The sequence below is a fragment of the Cyprinus carpio genome, chromosome B21 (assembly GCF_018340385.1).
Source record: "Cyprinus carpio isolate SPL01 chromosome B21, ASM1834038v1, whole genome shotgun sequence".
NCBI classification, from domain to species: domain Eukaryota; kingdom Metazoa; phylum Chordata; class Actinopteri; order Cypriniformes; family Cyprinidae; genus Cyprinus; species Cyprinus carpio.
In genome coordinates this window covers 10,654,143-10,680,129 of record NC_056617.1, presented here as the reverse complement: position 1 = coordinate 10,680,129, position 25,987 = coordinate 10,654,143, and the positions used below count along the sequence as shown (strand labels likewise).

Sequence of the window (25,987 nt, the reverse complement as noted above, 5' to 3'; positions counted from 1 at the left end):
TACCAATTCAAAAGTTTATTAACTATGCAAAAAATACAACAGCCAACAGCATGTTGTCTGACTCAATAACATACAAATACATTACGAAAAACAACTGACTGAAATAATAATGAAATATGACAAGAGCTCAATAACAATATCATGGGCATTCAACAGGGCAGTTATTTTTGCATTTAAAAATTTCACTTCAGAAACTCAAGTTATCAGATATTTGTTGAACATTCATGTTCCTATGCAATTCAGGCTATATGATCTATGACAAATGTGTTTTGTATTTTTTGAACTTGTTTAGTAATGCAATGGCACTCAGCAAGCAGCTGTAATGGATAAGAAACAAAAAGCAAACATGTAATGGACACGCAATACTTAATACAAAACTCTGCTATATTTTCTAAGAAAGCAATTACTCCTTATAAACAAGTTTATATCGTAAGTGTCCCTCAAATTACATTCAAAAGCTACAAAACCATACTAAACCAGGTAATGAGCTAGGCTTTATTGCATGAATAAAATGACATCTACACCATGCTCTACAGGTGAATAGCAAGTTTTCAAGTGCTACTATATATTTCTTAACACTAACAACCATTTAGGTGTCAAAAATCCTTTGTATGGCGCACATTTTAGCAACTCCTAAAGTGGGGAAGTGTGTTTATCCCTACACTGATGTAGTAACATGTACGCTGAATGTTTACCAAATTCCATCTCATCCTTTCCAATCCTTATTTGTTGTAAAAACCACAACTACACTGAAGTGCTAGGGCTAACTCACCCTCACTGTGTCACTGGAGGACTCTTTAGTACACTACTAATTACTGTAATTGTTTAACATGCAGTGCCTTCATTACTATAACAGACAACATATTAAGGATGCGCAACTCTAAAACTAAAATGTTTTAGTGCAGAAAAGTGGTTGGACCAAGCATAATGCAAAAGAAATGTAGTGCAGCTTCATATGTTATGGCCTCCAAAATATTACCACGAGCTTTAAAAATGAGCAGAGGCACATGGACACAACCCTTCAAGTGTCCTAGAAATGGCAGGTTAATGCTGGCATCAAAGAAAGACCGACTACTGACTAAGAAAAGTGCATTTGCGCATGGACATTTTTTCAAAGCACCTACCCTGAAAATGTGGAGAATTCAACACTACTCAAATAGGTCGCAATGTCCTAGAACAAACATCGAGCCACTTGACTTTTCACAGCATGCAGATATTACAGGTGGCTGCACTACACTACAACTGAAAAAGACAGAAAACACGGTAGTAAAAGGTGCATTGTAATGGACTGCTATGCAGGCAAACACACATTGTGCTTTGTTTTTGCATTCAACCCCAATGCAGACTGACAAACTAATTATAATTGCCTCACGACAGGATCAAATACTGATTATTTTTATAAAATGTACAAAAATAGAACAATTTTCAAAACAAATTTCAGAAAATCATTGAGTATAGATTGTGTTTCATTGTCTGGCACTGTGTGAGCAGAGATATTGTGCACATATCAATTGTTTTCCCCTTTTCGTAAATTACTCAAGTTTGCAATACATTTCCAAAATATCAGGGGTAAGCCAATGGTGATTTCAATTGCAGTGCTTGAATACATGTGTCTTTCTGATTGAAGGTTTCTGGACTTTAGGTCTCAGATGAATATCCTTTGATCACTGTTTTTTGGCAGTTCATGAACAACTGCAATACTGGCTCGTTCACTTGGCCTCGGATGGCATTTTGCACATTACAAGTATCTGCTTCAAAGCCTTTTGCACATCTTCATCCATCTGGCCCTAAAAAGAAAGGTTAGAGAGTTTAGGGCTATTTTGTACTAAGAGAAAAAAAAATACATTTCATAAGATAACAGTATATGGATGGAATCAAACTCTAATGAATAACTTGTTGATATTTGTACACTATAATATGAACTGATTGTAAATAAATACAGACCTGGACAGCATAAAGAAGGTGCATCCGGTAGACTGAGACAACTTCATGGTGACGTTTCTTTGACTCCTATTGTGAAAAAAAAGCAACTTTTTTTTAAGAGTCTTCTTAAAATTCATTACAAAATTGTATCATCCCCAAACTTTTAAACAGTTCACTTGCTATATTCCTTGTAAAGAAACAGAAGATTAGATGCCTTGTTAATTTAAAGCAGAACAAGGATTGTAACATACAGCAAGCTGATATTGCAGTTGTTTGATCTGCTGCTGGAGCGAGTCCACCTGCTGGCTTTGCTGTCTCTTAGGGGTGCTAGTGTACGACAGCTGTGAAAGGCTGTTCAGAGCATCCTTTAACTTCATCACTTCCTTTGAGAGCTCATCAATCTGTAAATAATTAACAAACATAACACATTAGTTGTTAACATGACACATCTGCATCAGCTGGACAGAAATGAGAGCGGGAGAATCAAAATCACCTTTTTATTCTTCTCTCGCTCAGATATCACATGGTTTTCCACCTGCTTCTTCAGCTGGACAACAACCTCATGAGCCTCTCTGTACTTGGTATTCAATGCACTGCACTCCTGCTCCCTGCTCACTGCCAGCTCTTGTGCTGTTTCTCTCTCATTTCTGGCATCCTTCACCTCCTGCCAAGTGGCGGTTACCTCCAGAGCCATCTCATCCTGTTTCCTGAGAGCATCCTTCAGTAGGTGGTTCAGGTGACTTATCTCACCCTGCAGCTTCTCCCTCATCTGCTCATATTCCATTCGGGATAATGAATCATCTGGAATTACATCCTTCTTTACTGTCAGTCTGTTCTGCAAAGCGTCCACCTGCAAGGTCTTCTGGTCGAGCTGCTCTTTAAGAACTTCAACTTCTGACTCCAGGTTCTTGATGGCGTTCCCCAAGGATGCCACAACCTGGGTGTGGTCTGCAATAGCTACAGACGATTGAGCTTGGATTTCGGCGTCTTGTTTAACCTGGGCTATTTCTTTAAGTGCCACTTGATGCTTAGCCTCAGTGTCCTTCAATACCTTCTGCATGTCCTTCATCTTGAACGCCAGCTCTTGAATTTTCTGCTCATGCTCCTCCTTGGTGATACAGGCCACATCTGCCTTGTCCTTAGGCTCTGAAGCTTTGGACTGCAGCTGGTTGCGGGCGACGCTAAGCTCGCTTTTGGCCTCACTGTATGATTTTGAGAGCTCCAAAAGCCGCCGCTGCAGCCCATCGATAATCTCGCCGAGCTCTGCCTTCATCTCTTCAAAGTCTTTGGCAGCAGCCTCCACTGGCACAGTGCCTCGAAGGGCCTCCTGGAGCATCCTGATCTCCTCTTGAGACTCTTTGTACTTCTCAATCAACAGTGCTTTCTCCTGGTTGATGTTCTCCACCAAAGTGCTGTAGGTGTTCTTCAGTTCTTGACGCTCTTCCTCGGATAGACGGCCACTTTTGAGCTGAGCCTGAAGATCCCTTATCAAACAAGCATCTTGCTTTTGCTCCTCGTGCGATACTGCCAACTTTCCCTTCAGTTCTTTAACCTCCTGCTCCAGGCAGCTCTTCAAATACTGAAACTTCTGCACCACATTGTCCTCTTGTGTACTCACAGAATCTCCCTTCATCTGTAACTCTTGCAAAGCTTCCTGGCATTTTTGGGTATCTTCACCCATGCTTTTAGATGCAACTTCAGCTTTCTCAAAGTCAGTGTTTAGTCTGGTCTGAAGGGTGCGGTTCTCCATTCTGGACTCTAGAAGTTTGGCCTGCAGATTCTCCAGTGCGCCCCGTAGCAGTCCGATTTCTTTATCAGCACTCAGTCTTGTGTCCTCCTCAATCTCATATTTGTTTGACGAACCACTGATGTCCAGAACAGACAACTCTGAAAGATCATCTTCGTCACCAGTATGGATATGCACGTCGCTGGATAGCTCGAAATCAGCACGGGTGGAGTGGTATGAGGCATTAGACTCAATGCTGTTTGGACGGGAACTTCCCTGGCCTTCCTCTCCTTGTGGAGCTGGACGTTTCTGCTCGGTGAGAAAAGATAATGACTTGCAATGCACTTCCTTATTTCCAAATGCTCTTTGCCTAAAAGTGCTGTGTGCAATTTCCACCAACCAAACAAATTTGTACAAATTTCCAAACAGGTTTCCCAGTGTTTACACAGGCCATCTTAACTCAGAACACTCACAGTTTTAATGGCCTAACATAGCAATATTTTCTCCAAAATAAGTCATCCTACAAATATTTAATTTAAGTGAAAAAAATTACATGTCATCTGTAAGGCAATCACAATTTTTACGGTGAGTTACCTTTATTATTTGGGCAAGTTGCTGGTTTTCCAGAGAGAGAGAGGCTATCTTTGCTTGCAAGGCTGCAATCAACGTTGAATCTGCGTTCCCAGAGTGCTCAATCTGTTTCAAAACAGGAGGATGACAAGAGATAATTTTACAACATATACTTTTTTATTGGGACTTGGACAAGGTCACATAAAAAAGACCCAAAGGTTTGCGTCACCAGTTAAAATTCAAACATTATGCGCAAACTGAAACAAAACTCATTCACAAGTTCGAGTCAAAAACCAGTGGTGTGGAAGAGAGGTCTGCTTTTGTGTCCCCTAAAGCAAGGTCCTTCACCTGGCCAGGGCCAGTAAAAATGCAGCTGTTAAAATGGGTTCCAGAGAGCAAAAGTGGCTGAAGATCAAAGCAGCTGCCACATGAAGGAATATTAAAGGGCTGTGCTGTACTCGCCTTGGGCCCAGTCTGCTCCACAATCTGCTTCAGATCTTCAATGGTCTCGAGTAGCATGCTTTTTTCCTCATGCAATTTTTCGATCTCTTCCTTCAGTACAGCACTTTTTAGCTCCTCCTCCCCCTCCCCCTCAACAAACAGGGAGTGAAGAATACTCAGTTAAACATGTCATCGAATAATGAACAAAAAATAACAGCAACATGGCTATGGATTTGCTAAGATAACCTAATATGCTGCCTACCTAGACTACATTTCAAATGGTAAGAGCTGTATGAATGTTTGGTAGACAGCAAGGAATAAATAAATAAATTACACACACAACCGGTCAAATGTTTGTGATCAGAATGATTTTTAATGTTTTTACGGGAGTTTCTTATGCTTATCAAGGCTGCATTTATTTGATCAAAAACACAGGAAAAAATTTAATATTGTGAAATATTCTTATGATGTAAAATAATGTTTTTCTATTTGAATATACATTAAAATCAAATTTATTCCTGTGATGCAAAGCTGAATTTTCAGCATCATTACTCCAGTCTTCAGTGTCACATGATCCTTCAGAAATCATTATAATATGCTAATTTATTATCAGTGCTGGAAACTGTTTTGCAGCTTAATATTTTTTTTGGAACCTGCTATACTTTTTTTTCAGGATTCTGTGATGAATAAAGAGTTAAAAAGAAGAGCATTTATTTAAAATAGAAATATTTTCCAACAATAAACACTACAGTTCAAAAGTTTGGGGTCAGTAATTTTTATTCTTTCTTCTATTCTTTTTTTTAATTTTTTTAAAGAAAATTAAAACTTTTATTATGCAAGGATGTGTTAAATTGTTGAAAAGAGATAGCAAATATTTAGATTTTGAATAAATGCTGTTCTTTTTAACTTTTTATTCATCAAGGAAACCTGAAAAAAGTATCGCAGTTTCCAAAAAAATATTTGGCAGCACAACTGTTGCCAACATTGATCATTCTAATAATAAGTCAGCATATTAGAATGTTTTCTTAAGGATCACGTGACACTTCATACTGGAGTAATGGCGGATGGAAATCCAGCTTTGCATAACAGAAATAAATTATACTTTAAAGGATATTAAAATAGAAACCATTATTTTATATTGTAATAACATTTTGCAAGATTACTGTTTTTTTCTGTATTTTTGATCAAATAAATGCAGCCTTGATGAGCATTAAAGACTTCTTTGAAAAACATTACAAGTCTTACTGATCCTAAACTTTTGAACAGCAGTGTATATACAGTATATATATATATATATATATATATATATAAATAAATATATATATATAACAAACAAACAAACTTGTCCCTTTTAGACTTGCAGTCTATTCTTTTACTGATTATTTTCTTTAAAATATATATATTAAAAATATATTTTTTTATTTATTATACAACTAACAAAAGTAAAAAAGGCCTCTAACACTAGCTTGCTCTATTCTTTTTCTATTCGGTTTTCTTTTTATTTATTATATAATTAAAAAACTTGCTACGTGTACTGCGTTAAGCTAACTGAGACTTGTTATAGCACTTGCGTATCATTGCTCTTTTGTTGTTTTTGATTGCTTCCACTGTCCTCATTGTAAGTTGTATATATATACATATGTATATATACACACACACATACACTCACCGGCCACTTTATTAGGTACACCTGTTCAATTGCTTGGTAACACAAATTGCTAATCAGCCAATCACATGGCAGCAACTCAATGCATTTAGGCATCTAGATGTGGTGAAGATGACTTACTGAAGTTCAAACCGAGCATCAGAATGGGGAAGAAAGAGGATTTAGGTGACTTTGAACGTGGAATGCTTGTTGGTGCCAGACGGGCTGGTCTGAGTGTTTCAAAAACTGCTGATCTACTGGGATTTTCACGCACAACCATCTCTACGGTTTACAGAGAATGTTCAGAAAAAGAGAAAATATCCAGTTGTGTGAATCTAAATGCCTTGTTGATGTCAGAGGAGAATGGGCAGACTGGTTAGAGATGATAGAAAGGCAACAGTAACTCAAATAACCTCTTGTCACAACCAAGGTAGCAAGGTTTACCTAGTACTACTAGCAAGGTGTACCTAGTAAAGTGGCCAGTGAGTGTGTGTGTATGTATATGTGCGTGTGTGTATACATATATATGTATATATATATATATATATATATATAGAAATATATATATATAGATATATATATATATATATATATATATATATAGAATATATATATATAGAAATATATAAATATATAAATACTTTTAGCTTTTAGAAATAAAATACTTTTAGCAATAAAAAAACATATTAGCTGTTAAAAATGTAAAAAAGTTTGAAAAAATGATTTTTTTTTCAGCATTACTTTTTGTAGTAATTTTTTTTTATTATTTACATTATTATTACAATCATTATAATTAATGATAATAATAAATATACTTATTAGACTCAATATTATATTCTTAATTTGCACTTACATTTTTAGCACATCTTACTAATACACCTTAACACTTCACTATTTTACCTTGTAATTGAATCTTTTGGATGAATCACTTTTGCTGGACAAAGGAGTTTCAGTTGGAGTAAAATATGGTGGAGAGATGAAACCAGCCGACTGAAAAATAAGACAAAGGAAAACTTGAAAGCAAGGCAAAGATTAAGGACAGAATGTACACAGAAAAAATGGTTCATTATCAGCTGTACATTCAGAAGTCATCAAATAAATAACTGCATCCAAGTCTTTTAGAAAGTGCAAAGATCACAGATTCAGCACTATGTGCCTTTACCTGGATTGGGCTAATAGGAGGAGGAGGTGCTTTTCTCTTTTTGGGGGTGGAGCTTCTGTCCTCATTTAACTTTTGACCATGCTGAGATTGTGTGCGGGATAAGGAGAGTGGCAAAAAGAGATAGGAAGACGAAGTAAAGTGTTTAAGTGGTTAGTGAAATAAACACTGTATACTTAGTTTGGAAAAAGAAAACATTTATCACTACAGCGTGAGGCGAACAGCAGTGCATATTTCTAACTGTGCATTGCAGGAATGTTTGTCAAATGTGAGAAAGGAATATTGAAACAAAAATCCTGGCTTGAGGTTGACACTACTGTTACTAGTGAACTACGCATTCAGTTAAACTGTGAATTTTAAGCATCTACGCAGAACCGTTGCAGGTTCTGTCAATCAGAAAATGAGGAAAACCATCAAGTCTGAGGGGAAGAAAATAAATGAAATTAAAATTAACTTGCTTACCAGAGGGGTACACGCTGAACTCTTATCTGCTCATACAAAGATACAGGAGGGGAAAACATGGAGTGTGGGGTTATGATGGGAAAAATGAAAATGGCATGTCATTGCTGGGGCTAACATTAGTCATGCTGTCCTAATCTTTCCTTGTTTCATTATTTCACAAACACATCTGAGAAATTCTGCAAAAATACTGACCAACTCTCTTTCGTTCCCTGGATATGTGTGAAAGCAAGAGGCATGTTTTTTTAAAACGCCACTAGATGGCAATGTTGAGCTAAAAAGCTCTGAAGGCCACAGAAAGAAAAACATTCAAGATGACAATCCACAAACAAATAATATCAACTGGCTTCTTTTATTTAATACCACTGGGAGGAAAACAATGTTGCAAATCCCAGGGTTTCCTCAGTGTATCCCAGTGAATATTTTACATTGAACAACAACTGGCTTGTGGTTAATCCCAAATCGCAGTTGTACTGATGTTATATTCAGTACAACAGCACTAGCTCTGGCAATAGTATGTGAAGAAATGTTACTGCTATTGTTGTTCAGTTTTAAGTGGAGTGTCATTTGGTTATTATAGAACAGCATCACATTATATATAATGTCCATGCTACATATAACAACCTGCTAGCAATACTAACACCAATAACTATATGGAACTGCATAATGACAAATGGAATTTTAATTTTAATTTGGAATTTGAGTTTTACAACCAAATTGTGCTAATTTGCATGACATTGGCATTTATAGATTACCTGACTCAGACTGCTGTCTGTGAAGGGCTGTGTTGAGAGGGGTTCGGACCTCGCTGCTGCCTGACAGTTTGGCGTAATGGAGCACGTCGTGGCCCAACGAGTCCACCATTTGCAGGTCAGCTCCCCTCTGCACCAGCAGCTCGACAGCAGCTGGACAGCTGCTCTCACTGGCCAACATCACTGCGGTTCTGCACAGATAACAGCATGTCACTTCCACTTTCATTCAAAAGGTTGGTGTCAGAAATCAATACTTCAATTCGCCAAGGATGCATTACTATTATATTTACTATTTTTCAAACTTTCAGAAAAAACATGTAGCATCGTATCCACAATAAATAAATAAATAAGCACCAATTGAGAATGATTTCTGAAGGATCATGTGACACTAAAGACTGGAGTAATGACTGCTGAAAAACCAGCTTTGCCATCACAAAAATAAATGACTTTTTAAAATATATAGAAACTGTTTTTAATTGTAATAATATTCCACAATATGGTGTAAGCATACAAGACTTTTTTTTCAAAAACGTTTGAATGGTAGTATACTGTATGTACTGCCTTAAGATGGATTATGCTATTATACCACAGTTTAGTTACACTGTTGGCATCCCAATTTAGTTTATTCAGCTTGGCACTTTATGATAGCAGGAGTTAATGTTTAAACTGAGAAACGTTTCTTAACAGCAGTCTCAGTATTATGACTGATGTCCAGAACCATACCTGCCATTATTGTCTCTAGCGTTGATGTCAGCGCCCCAGTCCAATAAACTCTGGCAGACCTCTGTGTGTGCATGCCTAGCTGACAAAAGCAGGGGTGTGAAGCCATCCTAAATGAAAAAGAGCTTTGAGTCAACATAATTTTTCTTCAAACACCATCTTCTGCATGTTAGGTGACTATGTTATATTAAGACAGTACATTGGACAGAACTGGCATTTAAACAGCAAGACATTTATCACCAAAATGTATTACAGCTTTAGACAACTAATGTCAGAGGTATAACCTGATGCATTAAATTATACAAGATAGTAGTGCACAAAGGTGATCATTTCCCCTTTTCATTTCCAAATTACCTTGGGCAAACAATACTCTGAAAGGAAGAGCTCAACGCTCCCTGCCGGTGACCCCAAAGTAGGGCTGGGCGGTATATCGAGTTTGTACTATATATCGATATTTTCTTTATAAGCGATTCGGTATGAGGCAATACCATTTATATCGATATGCAGTAATTTGATACGAGCGCATCTGCGAATATAACAGAGGACACAGACTGAGCTGCTGCGGAGAAAGTGCATAACCCAATTTGTTCTACACATGTGACAAGCTTCATATTAAGGCCTTTAAAAACTAGTAAGACATAGTGTATAGTTTCGTTTGGCATATTAGTTTAAGCAGCTCGGCCCGTCATATGCTCTGACAGAAAGGCTGTGTGTGCCACAGACAGAGACACTAGGCTACACGCGCTGTTTATTGTGTCTGAGATATGCTGTCTTCCTGAATGCATACCTTAGATTTAACAGGTATATTCTCCATCTGTAAATGTTAGAAAGCCATGGAAATATTTCCATTTTTCTGTCAGAAGTGCATGAGCCTTCTGGGATTCTCAGCTAAACTTCACTTCAGTGAACGAACAGACAGAGCTCAATTAAATAGGAGCTCAATAATTTTAACTAAAATATACATTTCGCTGAATTATTTGTAGTTGGACAATAAATGTGACGTAGAATTTTAAACCTACAAGTAGGCTGTCTATTTTTATGATAGCACTTTCTGTAAAATGACTGTAATGGGGTAATCAAAATAGCCTAACGCAACTTTCTGCTTTTGTTCTCATTTATTTTCATTTTTAGTTTAGTGAATTTAACTTATAAAGATATGAATTTTTGCCCATATGGCCCAGCCCTACCCAAAGGTCACAGGGGATCTGCCAATAATTCCAGAGTGAGAGAAACTGACACCTCATCAAAACCACATTTAGGGTGACAGGGCTGAATTTGATCTGCAACCTGAAAATTAACACCATGATTCTGTACAGCTTTGCACGAATGCATAGGTTTTCTCAGTTAAAACCTCAACAACAACAACAACAACACAAGAGGCTGTGCATGCAAAATATTGTGAGTCATAAGGTATTATTTAAAATTCTGCTGATGTTAGAATGAGATTAAATTTAACAAGCTAACATTTAAGACATCTGGCAGGTCAGCGCTTAGCCCAACAGGTCAGGGAATGATATAATTGCAATTTAAACTAAGAGGAACATTTGTGCGCCCAGTATTTGGGAGATAAAACATAAAATAATTACCTATTTTGTAGCTATTACACATCACATCAAGATGTTTTAAGTCACAATTTTTTGTACATTCTAAGAGCGACCTTTAAATCAACTGACATTTTGTAGGCAATAACATAATAGTTTAACATTTTTTCACAAGCCCAAGCCATTTCTCTCCACAGAGCAAACCACATCAATCCCAGTTAATTAGTTTATAACTGCATCAGCACTGATAAACAGCACAAGTCTGCTGTGGAGAAAGTGTGCTTACAACATATACCTCAAGGGTATTCACAACTATGCCAATTGTGTAATGGCTAAGTCACTGTAATAAAAACATAAGGATAATTGTATCAGAAATGATTGGTTTGTTTACATAATGAGGAATATACATAAATCAATCTTAACTTAAAACAGGTTTTCAAAGAACACTGTATCCAACAAACCATTTTATAAGGTGCTGCCATGCTCAAAGAAAGTAAACACCCTAACTACTAAGTATAGGTTCTTCCAGGCATGATATTTTAAACTGTGCATATGAACTTACACCCTCAGAGTTATTTGCAGAGCTGGGTAGTAATTGATTACATGTAATCTGGATTACATAATCAGATTCCAAAAATTAAATTATTGTAATTAGATTAAATTACATTTTGAAAATACTTGGGATCAGACTACAGATACTTTATTATTGATTACATATTATTCACACAATAACAAATTATTCATAATTGATTGATTCTCCTTAATTTTTCCTTTTCATCTTTTACATTTTCTTTTTTTTTTATAACATACCACTAATACACATTCAGAAAGTCTTCCACTTTTGTATGCATACACACAAAGACCAGTCGCTAGTCAGGTGGTTATCATTACACAGAAAATTAAGAGGCCACACAGCATGACCACTGTAATGCGTAACAGTGATTTTTTTTCACATTTTTCTATAAATTTGGTAAGATTATCTTATTTAAATGAATGTGATAAACAAGTTAGGTGAAAAGTAATCCAAAAGTAATCATCTAATTATATAACCTAAAATGTGTGAAGTAATGGATTATCTTACTAACTATAATTTGTGTAATCAGTAACGAACTACAATTTGTAAGTAATCTACCCAGCTCTGCTTATTTGCTCCTAAAAGTTTAATAGTAGCACCTTAAGTTATAAGCATACTCTATGCACTTTTTAGGATAAAATAAGTTACATATGTGTCCCTTCAAGTGACTGCCCCGTAAGTTTTATCGAAGGTACAGTTTTGGCACATTTTGGCAGACAGTGTATAAACTTATGAAAGCATCTAAAATGAAAATTGTTATTTATTCACCCTCATTTACCCACACAATATGATTTTTTTTTTCTGGTTCTTTTGTGCGTCATTTGCTATTCATTGAAACTGCAAGAAAAACAGCCTTCAAAACGACTTTTTTGTTCAATGGAAAAAAGTCACAGTGTCAGTTTGCAATGACATGAGCAACGGAAAATGATGACGGAATTGTCTTTTTTTTTTTTTTTTTTTTGTGAATTATCCTTTTAAATATATCCACATTTTTGCAGTGTAAATTAGAAATCTATGCACACACTGTATGTCTTATACTCCTGAGGGTATAAGCATCCCATATGCTGCAAGGGAAAATAAGAGGAAAAGTAGCAGGTGTGAGTTTTCTAAATTAGACCCAGTAGCTTTTGCTAAGCTTTCGGTGGTTCAAAGTTTTCCATCCATTTTCCAGCTCAAAGGCAAACTCCAAGATGAGTTTTGAGTTTTAATCGGAAAAGGAACACATCAGTGGATTTGTCTACTGCTGCTTTTTAACAGCCTGCTTTTTGAAAATAAGACCCAGTGTTTTCTAAGCATCCATCAAAAGACCATTATTTGTGCTCGAGCCCAGAATGCTATTGCAAGATTAGTTGGGCTACGTTTAATAATTTAGCAGTGAAAGCTGGTATTTCTGCATGTTCAATGCAATGGGCTAAGTGGGCGAGAATCATCAGAAATGTGCCAAGCTTGCCTCAGAGGATGACGGTGGATAATCAGTGACCAAAAGCAGAAGCAGCCTCTGATGCACATTAACTCTGACTCTCTCTCTCTCTCTCTCTCATTCTCGTTTCTGTCTGCTGAAGCTCTTCAGTCATGGTTGTCTAAATTAGAGAGCCACAGCTTGAGGGTTCGTTGCCTCCCACACAGACCCTCTGTCTCTGAGTAATTTACAGCTTGAGAAGAAACAAATGCTTTATTTTATTGAAGCTGCTGACATTATGACAATTGAGATTTGTGAATTAGAGAATAGGTGATAATGTAAAATTGAAGACAAAGGCTGTTAAACTAACAGACAAGCACAGCACTGACAAGCTAACCCTCAGGTCATCCAAGATGTAAATATTATCTATTGTTGCTCTTTTGTTGTTTTGATTGTTTCTATTGTGTTTGGATAAAAGCGTCTCTGCTAAATGATTAATGGAAATGTAATGGAAATGGAACAGATTTTAAGAAATTTAGCAAGACATCACTTGTTCATCAATGTGTCCTCTGCAGTGAATGCAGTAAACTTTTCACTTTACAAGATGTTAACTAATGAAATTAAGTCTTGTGGATAATTGTGATGTTTTTATCAGCTGTTTTGACTCTCATTCTGATGGCACCCATTCACTGCAGAGGACCCATTGGTGAGCAATGGTGTAATGCAAAATTTCTCCAAATCTGTTAAAATGAAGTAAACTCATCTACATCTTGGAAGGCCTGACGAAAGTATATTTTTAGCAGATTTTCATTTTTGAGTGAATTATTATTTTAAGTGCTTTTGATTCACGTAAAAGAGGCAGGGAAATTTTTCATGCAAAATGCAAAACTATATCCTGCATTTTGTTCTGCTACCTGCAAAAATGGATTAAAAGAAATTTGACTTTAAAGGAAGTTATGCTTCTGTTTTCTAGATAACAAAGCGGCTCATTATAAATCATTCACGTCACAAGCCATCTTTCTCTACCATACATTTTAGAGAGGATGACTTAATGAATGTTGTTTAGCTGTTGCCTCTTTCCACCAGCAGTCTCCCCTGACAGAACATAGCTATTTGATGCATTATTAGCATGAAATATTTCTCTGGAGTTGCATCAGGTTCGTTCATCCTTCCCCGCAGTCAGTCTAATCTCTGGGATAAAAGTGCTATGGGTCTTAACAGAAGACACTACTATTAAAGGATAACTGTGAATAATTGTGGATTTATTTCTCAATTAAAATATACACTGCAGGGAAAGCTCCAACCATCCAAAGAATGTTTTATATATAAGAATAATTTGTATACTTATAGATGCCCAGATAAGTCAGATGCATATTAATGATTTCCTGACATAGAGAGGTAAATAAGGTCAGTACGATGGGCAATAGATAAAAAAGTTGAGTTTTAGCATTGTGATTGTTTCACATTACAAGAAACCTTTTAACAAAACATTGAGGTGTAAAAAGTATGCCTGGATGAGCCTGCCTATATATATATATATATATATATATATATATATATATATATATATATATATATATATATATAGATATAAAAATATAGATAGATAGGCAGGCAGGCACATCCAGGCATACTCAAAACTATATTAAATATAAATACATATGTGGAATGATTGTTAAAAGTAAAAATGAATGACAGATGCTAACACTAACCAACCACATATTTTTCCGCAAAATTTGGGACATTAAACCTGGATGTAAACAAAATTTGTACAGAATGTTTCATATATTTACATATTCTAAGAGAACAGATAGGAATGTATTTAATGTATAACAGATATATATTTTTTATATGTATATATTATACATTTTAAATACTTAATAAATATTTATAACATATTAAATAATAATTGATTTTTAATTGATAAAAGTTATTAACACTCTCAATATACATTTTTATGGTAATACAAATGTTTCATTTACCAAAATATGCTAGATATTTTTTTGTTGTTGTTGTCTGAGTTATGAAAATAAAATCCCTACTACCTGTCAATACAGAAAACAAATTCTTTTTGTAGTACTAGTCAGTGCTCTTGTCATTACCCAGACAGAAGCCATTTAAAAACAGCATGGTGAGACTCTCAGAGGAATAAAAGAAAACACATTGTAGAAGAAAAACTAAAAGACAAGAGCAGAGCAGAAAAACAACCTCGGACAAGCAATCTCCAAGTAACAGGGCCGAACTGGAATTCAAACCCACAGAGAACAGAGTCTTTGAGGAGTTGTGTCTTACAATGCACATGTTTGAGGTAGACCACAAGCAGTTCTGAGATGCAGCAAAACACATTCAGAGAAAGATGAGAAAGCCATTTTCTCAGCAGTTCAGGCAGTATAAGACTCACATACATACCGAATCCTTAAGATTGACGTGACACTTGTGCTCGCACAGAAGCTGAACTATCACAGTGTCTCCGTTGGCAGCTACAGAAGAAAGAAAGAGAGGACAGATAATCAGAAGCAGTTCTTTATCCCCACCGAGACACAAACAAGAGTTTAACAGCTGGCTAACAAACTTCTTAAAGAGTAATTACCGCAAACACTTTAAACTTTCCCACAGAGACCAAAAACCAGGCTCATAGTGTGTGACAGCACTTATTCCCTAACAATTATTAGAGGCCCATTAAAAATGACAGTGTTTCCCATTTCTCAACCAATCATGGCAATTATTCTCATGCAGCAGATGGGCATATATGCATCTTCCAATCAACTGTAGGATTTCTCTGCTGTGTAGTCTGTATGAAACCATGTTTTGCTTCTTGTTTTTCATTGTGGGATAAATGACACCCTGCCAGCAGACTTCTGACCTCCTGGTGACAGAAAGCTCCTTGCTCTTCGTGGCCTATCCCACCCCAGTTCAATCCATAACAGCTGGCAAAAGGCTCAATTATCAACAAACATGCTGTCAATGTTTTTTTCCCCTACACCACACTTTTTTTTATAGAGAGTGAAATGGGCTTGCTAGGGAGCAATTTTCTGAACGAAGAGTCTCTCCATAAATAATAACATGTTTTTTTGTGTGTGTGTTTGCCCTCTACACCTGGCAATTTGGTGCAAATGGTCCACAATAACACTCTGTGCTTGGGAGTAGAGCGGCGGCAGCAAAGTCGTGGGGTTAATGTTTGGAAGTTTAATGTTTGGAACATTTACACCACAATACCACTCTGAGCAAACAATCAATCCTCAAAAAGGTCTATTAAACCAAAATAATAAAAGAGAACAAGTCATACTGAAGATAAAGCCTGTTGCTTGTCCTTGAATGGCTCCTCTCAGTGTTAAGGCCCCGATATACTTCAAACGAAATCGAAGAACAACCTGATATGACACCATTTCAAACAAAATCAGGCCAAACGAAGTTCGTTTTGAGTTCCTTTTGGCAGTTCGAAACAGCTGACGGACCAATGGAAGCTGAAAGGTGTTTAGGAGCCAAAACGAACTCCCCCAGAAAGTTCGCTTTGGCTCCTAAACACCTTTCAGCTTCCATTGGTCCGTGGCAGTTACGCAATTGGTGGGTGTGTTCTGAAACTCCACTTTCTTTTGACATGCACATTTTTTTTTTTTCTGGTTTGTATCTCATTCAATGGAGGTCAGGCAAGAGAACAACATCTCCTATCACTAGCAACATAAATACAATGTGTCGAATCGCTGAGCTGGCACAGATATATCCGCACCTGTATGATCGCTTGCAGACATACTTTAAAGATTCATAGAAAGCATTTAATTCCGACGACCCGGAGTTATGCAAAAAGCGAGGCAGAGAAACATCAGATGCAAGTTTCCCAAAGCCATGAAAAGAATGAAAGGAAAGAGTAAAGATATAAGATAGCAAGTACCAAATACATGTGTTTCAAATAAATGTTACACCATACTGCCGCTGCTGCTGTTGTTCATTTAATAAGCAAATTTAAAAGGTATACAATAAATGAAATGCCAAAAGAACATACAATAATAAACCTTTGTTTTTATCGAATCATAACACCACATAAAATATAAAAAGGTGTAATAATTTATCCAATTTAATAAAATAAATGAACACTGATAAAATAAAATAACAAACAGGTTTGTGTTATTGAGATGACTCCAATATTTGTTCCATATCATGCTAAAGTTTTCAGACTACGAGAGATTCACACTTTCCATAAAGAACTGGTTCTGGAAATTGTATGGTTGTTTTGTATTGCAAACATGATACTTGACTCTAAACTGCTGCTAATCATTATTCTTTTGTCTATAATATTCTGACCACTGGTGCCCGTCTCACACCTAGATTGCCTACACTTCATCATTGTTGTGTTTAGGGGATACACGTGAGCATCGCGAGTCATGTTTACATTTATCTAAACCCCGCCTCCAGCAGCGCGGGGGTGTTGGAAAGTTCGAAAACAGTATACCGTCGCTCAGCCTTTTCAAACTTCTTTTAGCCCCCAACGAAGAACAAAAAAGAACTTTGTTTGAAGTATACCGTGGCCTTTAATGTAAACCTCACCTGCGTGATGGAGAGCCGTCCTCCCTGAGCTGTCTAGAGCATCCACCACACACTTAGTCTGTAGAAGGAAGCACATTAAATTATTTCTTCAAACACTTCTTCTAAAACCACCATGACATCATCTACCCAAAAGGAACAGCTAGACACCAATTACAACCTTTCAATCAAAACAGCTACACTTTTCACTAAGTAGGTTTTTTTTTTATGTGAGTTAATGATGTGCGTTCTTATTAAACATTTAACAGCATGTCATGCTGGGGTTCATGGATGAACAGGCACAAGGCATTCATTTGACAGGCATTATCAGAAGAGAAGTGTAATACAGTATATTAAATCTGACCGCAGCAGCCAATCAGACATAAAATTGTGCCTAATGTGGATGTCCAATTAAATGTGATTACTAACTCACAGAAATTAACCCTCTAGTCCATACTGCCACTATTATGTAAACAAGATTCCATATGTCCCCTTAAATCCCTCAAAAAGTTTTTAACCAATTTAACCAGTAAAGGGACCATTTTGTTGTCATTAGAAATGACTAGCCTTTCAATCTACTCTTTGGCAAAATAAGCCTAGAAAGTATTTTCATGTTCATGGAAAATTTCAGCAGAATCTCAAGGCATTGGGGACATTAGAACATTTGTTGTGCTTAGGAATCCAAGTAAGGACTTTTGGTTTATGACTGCTGGATGAAACTGAATTACTACTGTCAGGCCCTTTCATTAGTGCAGCAGTTAATTTTTCTGTTTCACAGGATCTCCAGGGGAAAAAGGCTAATGAATTCAATGCTGGCCTGGCTGTGTGAAGGGGAATATATTTCCAAGGCTTTCCTCCATTAAATGACACCATTCAAAACTTCTGATTTTTCACTTGACGAAAATTTTTAAAGGTGGAAGTTTAACGCTTGTAAAAAAGAATAGTTTGGGGTTAGTATTGTTTTTTTTAATGTCTTAAAAGAAATGTTCTTCATGGCTGCATTTATTTGATCAAAAGAGAATTCTATTTTAATATATTTTACAATTTAATTATTCTTGTGTAAAATATGGTCACTTTATTTTAAGGTCCAATTCTCGCCATTAACAAACCATTAACTATGACTTTTGTCTCAAACTCCTAATTTGCTGCTTATTAATAGAAAGGTAGTTGTTAAGTTTAGGTATTGGGTAAGATTAGGGATGTAGAATATGGTCATGCAGAATATGTGCTTTATAAGTAGTAATAAACAGCCTATATGTTAATAACAGGTATGGTAATAAGAAACTAGTTAATAGTGACAATTGGTCACTATACTAAAGTGTAAAATTTATAATTGATAAATGTGAAACCATAGATTTGATGTTCAGAAGAAAGAAAAAAATTGTTTTACTTGAAAATCTTAAAATTTATTAAATGAATTATGTTTTTAAAAAAGATAACCGGATCACACTTTTCATGCAAAACATTTGACAAAAAAAGTTGTATAGGTGTTAAAATTAGATAGCCTGTTCAAACAGAGACTAAAAGTATTTTGGATATTTTCTGGATTTTGGTGTCCAATAAAATAATATTCAAACATTTTAAGTGGCTTACCGTGTCCAAACTCTTTTTTTGGGGGGGAGATTTATGAGTACTACTGTGTGAATACAACTTCTGATGCAGTGTTAAATAGCTAATATCGATGCCTCTTTTAATCCATACTGGCAAAGCCAATACTGGCACCCTTTAGTGAAAAGAGCTGACAGGCCATGGTTAATTCAGATCTGTGCAGCTCTGGTAGAATCACACGGAGGGGAGAATTAGTCGTCCATGATGATAAAAGAGAAGTGCTAGATAAAGTAATCGGCGCTTCACCAAACCGTCTTCGAACATGCCAGCCTGCCCACACACATCCAAACATGCAACACTCTCCAAGCTCACAGAGGGAGGCCGTGGGATTTGCTAGTTTACGAAACTGCAGAAATCTGCTTCCTTTGTTTAGCTGGCACACATTTCATGGCAACAGACATGGCTGTTGTTCCCATTTGAATTCGCTCCATCTGTGTGCCTACATCGAACTCTCAGTCTATGATTCACAATCAATCAAAAACATTACCTGAAGCAACTTTTTGGCACACTCAGAATGGTTGTTTTTGGCAGCAAGGTGTAAAGCAGTAAACCCTGATGTGAAGAGGAGAAAACAAGACTTGTTATTTACGTTCTATTCATTTTGTGCTATTAATGTAACATAAAAGCAATGCAAGAAAACACATTGATCTAGTTGTAACGACCTGAAGTGTCCTGCAGAGAAACATCAGCCCCGTGAGCCAGGATAACAGCAAGGCACTCAGCTTGACCTCGTGTGGCTGCTACATGCAGACTGAGAAAGAAAGGAGGGGGGAAGTGTCATGAACACTTAATTTTAGTTGCAGATTAGCCATGCCACTCATATTTAGTCAGTTTGTACATCTTGTCTGTAACCTACATCCAGTAAATAGAGGGCTCTTTGATTTCAAAGGTAGGTCAATGACATGCTCTACATATATGCTTGTCCTAAGGCAATTGTAAAGAATTCTAGTGTGAATGAGTGACATTAGATCAATGCTTTTCATTCTGTGTAGCAAGTCAAGCACAACGTAGCAATTAACATTGTTGTCAAAATACATTAAGACCTTCAGAATTTAAAAGGCGGCTGCATTTATTCAACCAAAAATACAGTTAATAATATGAAATATGAAATCTTAATTTTATTAAAATAGCTGTTTTTTTTTATTTTAATATATTTTAAAATGTAATGCCATCATGTGAAGACAAAGCTGAATTTTTAGCTGCTCAGGTATTCACTGCAACAGTTGTGCTGCCTAATTTTCAAGTGTAAACCATGATACATTTTCTCAGGATTCTTAGATGAATATAAAGTTCAAAAGATCAGCATTTATTTGAAAATTAATCAATTTTATGCATCCCAACTGCAAAAAAAAAAAAAAAAAAAAAAAAAAAAAAAAAAAAAAAAAAGAAGAAATTTCTTTCAGTAAACAGGGCCCCAAACTTTAAACGGTAGTATACAGTATGTTTTTAATGCACATTTTGGAGATTTTCTTTAAATCTTGAGGTTTCCATCCAATATTAACCTAAATTTACTAAAAATAAAATTAATAAGAACACCCCATAATTCATATGAAAATACATGGTTGGAAACCCAGCTAATGAGGAAAAATATTCATGTGTGGGTGAATGATTCCTTTAAATTTTTCATTAGTAATGAAATCTCTGACCTGAGGGCACAGAAAAAATGTTCTCTATCACTTAATAAATAGCTTCCACTGAACCATGAAGGGGTGATATCTACCATCTCTTCATTAATAGGCTCTTTGGAGGACAAACTTGAGAAAACACATTAATCTACATGAAATCGATTACAACCTACCTAGAAGATAAGGATCAAGAAGCACTGGGATCTCTCTTTGGGCAGCAATAAAGCTAACTGCAAAAGCTATGCAAGATGTCCTGATAATGACCTCGATAATTATGTCACTCACGTCAGCTACCTGGGTCTGACCTTTAAATGAACAAGCCAAGAACTTTAAATATTCAAATATGGCAATTTAAGTACAATATACATCACTCTAATGCTATTAAAGGTCAGTCCAGAAACAACTACACTGTTTTTGGAAGAATTAAAGCAACACGGTATGGGCGATATGAACAAAATCTATCGCTATTGGGCGATATGAGTAATTTTGTATCATGATAACGATATCACAATATAGGTTTTTTTCTTTTGAAAAGCTTTTTATGATATTAAAATCTTTGATACCATCGAATTTTCATAATCCTTGTCACCAATGTCAATACCAAACTAATACAAGCCTAAAACAGACAAAAAAAAGATAAATAAACAGTCAGTGATGAAATAATTTTATCTCAGTAATGAGATAGATAATGTGTGTTAATCTATCTATCTATCTATCTATCTATCTATCTATTTATCTATCTATCTATCTATCTATCAAAAGTGATTTAGTCAAGAGCAGTGAGAGATTCTCACTGTTGTTTGAATAATATGAATGGCAGACAGGACGAATATTGGACAGCTTCCCCTTTAAGACCGAAGTCCGGATCCAACATACTTTTACATATGTGTTTTCTTTTTCAGCTGGTTACTCTCTCTTAAGACCTAAATCACTGTGTTTTTGAGGATACTTGCAAAACTGGGAATTATGATGCATATAAGTGTGTTGATGTAATCATTCAAAGCAAAAAAAATAAAATAAATGCGTGCTCCTCTTACACAGAGATGGCGCACACATATAGCTCTGTTGTTTATGTTTCAACAGTTTAAAATCCATTATTTTAATACTGCAGTGCTTAAAAATGTGTGTCCATGCTACAGATCCCTCGATTATGAACGAGCTCCTCGTTTTGTCCTAGTTGGTCGTTCTTGTGCTCGAAGCCACCTGGTTCTGTCTCCACTTCGCTCACCATGATGTTATTCACGTTTCTGCCTGCATCCCCGTGGCGTGTAAGACTGCAGTCATCCAAATGATGAAAAAGTATTACCGTCAACAATGTATTTTGCGACACCACGAAATAAACAATAGAGCATGATATGAAACGATAGACTTTTTATTTCGTCCATTCAATATATATAGTCATATCACAGAGCCCTTCTGGTGCTTTTAAATTGGCCTGAAACACAATATTTAAATAGATCTTTTACTAAAAAACATGAAAACTGTTATTTTTTTGGGATATGAAGTAGAAAGCAAGCCATCACCTGTTTGACTTTTTTCTGCTGAACATTAAAGGCAACCAAACATTCTGGTTACCACTGACTTCTACTGTATGGGGAAAAAACTGATATATTTTTAAAAATATCTTCTTTTGGGTTACAAAGATTTGAAACAATATGTGGGTAAATAAATAAATGGCAGAATTTTAATATTTGAGTAAACTTTAAATTAAGAACAAACTTTCTTGGTAAAGTTTTAAAATTATGAATCTTAATCACAGGCATCCTTAGATTTAATTAAATGTTCAAGTCAATTAAACCTTTAATCACTCTGCATTCTCTACAAGCTAGAGAGCAGATTCTTGTTTTTAACCCTGGAAGGTAGACGCATTTGCTGCAGCCTTTGCCTTGTGTTTTTTTAATTAATATGATCTAGAGCTCTTTTGCAGTCCTTTTCAAGGTAAATAACATGATCACCAGAGCATATGATTATCAAATCGCACAGGGTCTCGTGTCCGACTCCATTATCAGGAAATTATATCTCCATGGCGACTGTGACGGTTTGGAAATACAGCGAGGCTCTGTGTTCTGCATGTGCCTCTCCGGCTTGTGAACCCTCTGGAGCGCAAGCACTCCAACACAATGAACTCCTCAAATGGGCAGATAAGGATTTATTGTGAGCCTATGAGAGCGCTTCGGCACTAGCCATCGTAACACAGGACACTGGAGACTCATTCAGGTTGGCAGTGTCTGAGTTCATTATTTACAGAGTGAAGAGAGCAAGCTCGTCTCTCTGCATTCACTGGAGCTCGCTCATTGATTCATCTCTGCTGTGCTGCCTATAGGAATGTTTCTTTTCTTTCTTTATAACTGATGTTTTGAAGGTATGTGTCAATAGTCCATCTAACATGCATTACATGAGACATTCTGTCAAACAATCCTTAGAAAATCACTCAAATATTGTGGACAAAATCTCGCTGTGCAAACTTAGGTTAAATCAAAGATCAGTAAGAAGTCACTCAGAACATCCTAGCAAGACCCTAGCAACCAGATAGAACTGAGTTTAGCATGAGAAAACTAAACTTTCTTGCTAAAATATCACAATCTTATGTCAGACTCTAAAAATGTGGAGAACAAATTCCTTTATGGCGGATTTAAATTTCCTGTTACTCTCACAAACACAATAAATCTGTCCACAACATTTCAAAACATGTATATTTTCCCCTAAAAATGTAGACACAAGCATGTAATTATTCAGGTTGAGACTCCAATAAATCTAAATCCTATTCATCTCTGCCAAAACAAAGAAACAAAGCATTCAAACTTCTTTGAACTAGTATAACATATATTTAATTGCCCTTCCTATGACTTCTAAGCAAGACAACAGAAAATTGCTAAACGAGAAAGTCAGAAAAGCTAAGCTCATTTTTGTAAGATTTCGAGTGTTTTAAGTCATTGTTGGTTGAAATGCGTGTCATGCATGATTTTAAAACTGGATGACTTGCATAAACAAAACGAGCATTCACTTCTGAACATCTGTGTGCTTGTTACGGTAAATAAGAGAAAATGAAGGCTGATGTAAATGCAATGAAAGAAAATGCTGATGGAGTGAATGAAAGACTAAATTTGTTTGAGTGGGGTTTAGATTATCATTTCCACAGCTAAATAAACACTATGATGAATGGATGCAAAAAAAGCATAACTCGAATCTCTCTTTCAGCTGGAGTGTAAACACACGCATGCAAATTCATTTTTATGCACTTCTCAAGTGGTCTACATAAAATTCTCTCAAAACACTGCTGAAGTCACAATTAGAGCAGTCAACATCTGATTAAAATAAGAATAAGGGCAATATCAGTTCCAGTACTCACGCAGACTTTCCCTCGCTATCAAGCTTGGTGGGACAGGTTCCTTTCTTCGACAGGAGGGAGGTGACTTTATCTGCTTCTCCATGCTCTACTGCACTCAGGAGACGCTCATCATTCTTGGCCTAAAGAAGAAAAAGTGGGGGAAAACAAATTAAAAACATGCACACAGCTCATAGATACAGGACAGATGTCACAAGAAACAAAGCACAAAGCTATTGCCATTATTGGATGAGACGCGTGCTACAAATAGTTTAGTGACATTCTGTTCAGAAAACAGCATAGACTAAATGATCTTTCTTGGGATTTAAGATTCAGTACTGGTTCATCAAAAAGACTGATTCAAATTGAGAAATCTGTCAACCCAATTTGACTCATTTGTAATGAGAAAAAAAAAATTTAATGTGAAAACACACAAAAGAAAAAAAAAAAAATTCACTGGTGGCCTTAGACTTTTTGCCCACATCATGTCTAGCCTAAATTATCAAGACTTGAACATTAGCAGTAAAAAGCGACTTACAATAACAAACAAAAATATGTGGTTAAAGTGTTCCCATAAACTGATTTCTTTAGCCCAGAAACAATGGCTATGGGAGCTGTTAAAACACCATTTCATTGTCCTCTTTAACAGATGGAACAAATCCGGTCTTAGGCAGTTAAAAATTGTCTGTGAACTGGAAATAAACTTTAGAATTGTTTTAAAAGAGCCAATATTTCAAGTTCATGATTGACATCAGATATTAGCTAACAACAGTTTTTCCTCTCTTCAGCCGACCCTAATGGAAATCAACCAGCTTTCCCCATTTGTCTTCACCCATGACCTTTGAAGAATGTATACATATGAGTCAAACTCAAAGAACATGAGTTACTAGTCTTTGAACAAATGAGAGAGCATGTTGATAGAGCTTTTACACACTCAAGGAGAGGTTGAGGAGAGAAAGACGAAAGAGTTAAGATCAATCACAGAAGCCGCTCTTAGCATGACTAAAAGGGGAATAAAAGATACGCCTCCTCCAAACTTCCAGCATGAAACAATGATGCAATGACACCAAAAGCCACTGGATCAGTCTTTGCATCTCAAGCTATCTGATTCAAATAAGGGTTGGCAATGCATTAAATATGACAAGAAATATACATTAGAAATTATTTACAGGAGGCGCTGAAGTCTGTACACATTACTGCCTGCTTGAGCTGTGAGTTAATAGCCTATACCAGTCACAATTGCTCATATACTTTTTCATTGCATTCCCTTTGTAAATGGGAAGAGTGACTGCTACTGACACTCGTGGATCCATACAAACAAACAATTTCCATCAAAAGCAGTGAGGTCAAAATTAAAGCAACCATGTGAAACAACGGATGAAGTCACCTGAATTTCACCTATAATTTACAGGCATCTCAAAGGAATGAAACGCTTGTGGCATGAATCATATTATTTCCTTCCAGTTCTTGAAACCTCTCAGGAACCACAGGAACGGATGGAACCGTTTCCTAACAAGGGCTTATTCACAGCTGAGATTCAAATGCAGACAAATCTAGTCTTTGTAGCTGTGCATAACAGTGAAACAATGCCCAGTGTTAAACACAGTAAAGCAGAGCAAATGTTTAAAGAACTCCTTTGAAGTTGTCAATGCAGGAAATCATTTTGAGAAGTCCAGGATACTAAAATGTTGAAGAGTTCTGCACAAACCAGAATGCAATTGCTCTAAATGTAGTCTAGGCAGTGAGCTGAAAGCAGACCGCAGAGGTCAGTGGGCGAAACGTGGAGGCCACTGCTTAAATCTGTCACTATTTTTGAATGCAGTGTAACATTACACGAGCCACAGTATACCAAGCACTATTTTTGGGAGCTGTTTGACTTTGGCCTACTATCTGCAATCAGCTGAAGCTATTTAAAGTCAACTCATGAAACAAATGAAGATCATTTGTAAAAGAAACTGACGACATTTGTAAAGAAACAAAGTCTGAATTAGGCTCCTGGCAT

General features: G+C 36.3%; 1 protein-coding gene across 1 annotated transcript; it reads right to left on the bottom strand.

Moving 5' to 3' along the window:
* Nucleotides 1-24,821, bottom strand: LOC109045516 (ankycorbin-like). The gene is made up of 17 exons (XM_042747858.1): nucleotides 24,795-24,821; nucleotides 24,010-24,128; nucleotides 19,698-19,786; nucleotides 19,523-19,587; nucleotides 17,452-17,509; nucleotides 15,319-15,389; nucleotides 9,399-9,505; nucleotides 8,679-8,866; nucleotides 7,927-7,952; nucleotides 7,468-7,548; nucleotides 7,206-7,295; nucleotides 4,682-4,810; nucleotides 4,244-4,345; nucleotides 2,417-3,958; nucleotides 2,175-2,324; nucleotides 1,945-2,010; nucleotides 1-1,787 (listed from the first exon to the last, which is right to left on the bottom strand). Exons 1-17 carry the CDS (start codon nucleotides 24,819-24,821, stop codon nucleotides 1,710-1,712), a joined length of 2,988 nt encoding a protein of 995 aa, XP_042603792.1. The 3' UTR covers nucleotides 1-1,709.
* Between the last annotated feature and the right edge of the window lie 1,166 nt (nucleotides 24,822-25,987).